This window comes from Rhinolophus hipposideros (assembly GCF_964194185.1).
Source record: "Rhinolophus hipposideros genome assembly, chromosome: 16".
In the NCBI taxonomy this organism is placed as follows: Eukaryota; Metazoa; Chordata; class Mammalia; order Chiroptera; family Rhinolophidae; genus Rhinolophus; species Rhinolophus hipposideros.
Window position 1 is genome coordinate 56461989 of NC_138062.1, and position 2651 is coordinate 56464639.

At 58.8% G+C, this 2651-nt stretch overlaps 1 protein-coding gene across 1 annotated transcript; it reads left to right on the forward strand.

The window, feature by feature from the left end:
* Window positions 1–398: 398 nt before the first annotated feature.
* Window positions 399–1268, forward strand: NFILZ (NFIL3 like basic leucine zipper; the record flags this gene model as incomplete). The annotated part of the gene is made up of 1 exon (XM_081076205.1): window positions 399–1268. One exon carries the CDS (start codon window positions 399–401, stop codon window positions 1266–1268), a length of 870 nt encoding a protein of 289 aa, XP_080932331.1.
* Window positions 1269–2651: the final 1383 nt, after the last annotated feature.

Below are 2651 nucleotides of genomic sequence, written 5' to 3' on the forward strand. Positions count from 1 at the left end.
CCTCTGGGCCGCCAAGAATCTTACCTGGAGCTCAGATTGAACTGAGCCCTTGGTTTGTGTGCTGATCTCCTCAGCGGTAAGAACACCCAGCAAGGAGTCTGCATCCTCCTGGATACGGTGCCCAGCCAGCTCTTCATGGTGACTGTGGTCACCTTTCCCGGCCAAGTGGCCTCTCTCTGGCAGCCTCCCCTATGTCTCCATCAGGCGTGAAACCATCCCATGAGCCCCCCTTCTCTCATCTAAACCCCTCTCATGCCTCCACTCTGGTCTCCAGCCCAATGCCCACTCTAACGGCACCCTTCCCCCATTGGGGATGGTGGGGGCTAAGTTAGGGGAGGGTCATTCAGCTCAGCCTTCTGCCGCCACTCCAAGACCTCTTTCCTGTTCCCCAGGCAGCCATGGACGTGGGTCTCTTGGACCTGCCAGATGCACCTCAGGGTCACGCAAAGATCCCGCGGGGAGCGCGGGGCAGGGGCTCAGCTTTGCGTCGGCAGCGGGAGTTCCTGCCAGAAGAGAAGAAGGACACGGTTTACTGGGAGAAGCGGAGGAAGAACAACGAAGCCGCCCGGAGATCCCGGGAGAAGCGGCGTCTCCACGACGCAGCCCTCGAGGGCAGGCTGGCCGCGCTGCTCGAGGAGAACGCTCAGCTCAGGGCGGAGCTGCAGGCCCTCAAGCATCACTTGGGCCTCCCGCCCGCCGCTGGTGGTGCCCGGACGCTGCCCCTGCAGGCTCTGCTGTGGATGAACCCCTGGACCGGAGACCCCCAGGCTGGGGCCGAGCCACTCCCGTCTCTGCCGGGCTCCCATGGCTGCGTCCTGAGGCCGTGTGCTCTGGACGCTGGGGTGCCAGGGTTCCAGAGCTGCCCGATGGCTCACAGGTGGACTGGCCCGGCCACGTTCCCCAGGTACTCCCAGGACCCTGCACCCCCTACCCCCAAGAGGATGGATATGGCCTTGCAGGCGGCACTCCCAACCACCTTCTTCACCTGTCACCTCCTGGGTGGGCATGGGGGGCCCAGACCTGAGCTCAGGCCCTGCTGGGACCTGTGGTCACCAGTGCCCACTGGATGCCCGGCCGCCCGGCCCTCAGCCGTGTTGCTGACACCCACTGCTGATCCTGTGGGGTTGTCACCCAGGGTGGCCTGTGCTGTCCGAGGGAGCTATCCTGAGGGGCTCACTCAGCCCTCCCTGCCCCACAAACTGCGCATCAAGTCCCGAGCCTCAGGCAGAGCACCTGGGAGTTGGGAGGGTGGCGGCGGCCCCCTGTGAGGGCTTTCCCTGGGCAGGGCTGGGCCTGGAAGGGGTGGGGGGCTGAGCGTGAGTTCGTCTGGGGGGATGAGTGGCTTGGCCTTGACCCAGCTCCCATTATGTGGCAAGGCTTGTGGGAAGCAGGGGGTAGTGCCCTGGCTGGAAGTCTAGTTCTGTGTCCAGGCCTCTAGGAGCAGGGCATGGGGTTCCATCTTGGATCTCACCATGGCTCCCATTTTTCCTAAAATATGTGCTTTGGGTACTTCCTTTTCCTCCCTTCTTTCCTTTCTTCCATCTATAATCCATCTATCCATCGGTCTGTTCTTCCATTCATTTATTCATTTAATCACTCATTCTTGTGCTCATTTGTTTACCATTCATTCATTGATTCCTTCTCTCATTCATTTATTTACAATTTACGTGTCCCCTCACCCACCCGCTCATGGTCTTTATACCCCTCCTTCTGTGCTCAGCTTAGTGACAAGTGTGAGGACACCCTCCTGGCTTTGGGGTTGTTATTCTGGGAGTGGTGGTGGGGTTTTGGGGACAGACCTACTGAGGGCCATCCTGAAGGAAGAGGTAACGTCTCAGGTTGTCTGAATCTTGATTTCTTAGGGACGCTTTTTGGGGGCTTGCTTCCCATTCAGTTTGGGGATCAGACTTACCCAGTCCAGACGGCTTCCTCTGTGTCGTGGGTCAGGACTGTGAGCCACTGGAACAGGTCAGTGATATGTGGGGCGGGGGGTCAGTTTTCTCTCTCTCTCTGGCTGCTCACTGCTTCTTCTCCACCCCAGCTGGACAGGAAAATGCACCTCTCTGCAGGGACCCTGGAGCCCCAGAGCTCAACAAAGTCCCCCCCCCTGCACTTTTTAATTACTCACTCAGGCCTTTCTTCTTTTTAAAAAATTGTTTCTGTGCTTTTATTAGGTTCTGGATAAAAAGACCCAACTTCAATTGTGGGGAGAGCTGGCGGTGGCTCCTCTGGACTGATATAGTCAGTAAGTACTGGATACCTCTGGCCAGGGGTTCCCCGGATTCCCCAAGGTCATTAGGCCTCAGGCACACCACCTACCAGGCTCAGGAGCTGGGCTAGTTTTCGGCCACCCTGGGTTTATCACAGCCTCAAAAGTGTGCAGGCCAAGAGCCCTGCTTCTCCTGGGCAGTGCAAGGAGCCCCATACATCACGGCTCAGCCCTCGTGCTCAGCCCTCCAGCAGGGTCAGAGAACAAGGACCCACTCAGGCCTTCCATCCTGCTGGTCACAGCTGCAGCAATCAGCCTTGCAGCGATCAGCCAGCACCAGCCCCTCTGAGAATCTGCACTGGCAGCTCAGCAGCTATCCCTGGGCACACATTGCTGGGTGGTAGTCACCCAGTGCCCTGCTTTCTCTCCCATCTTTGGGCTT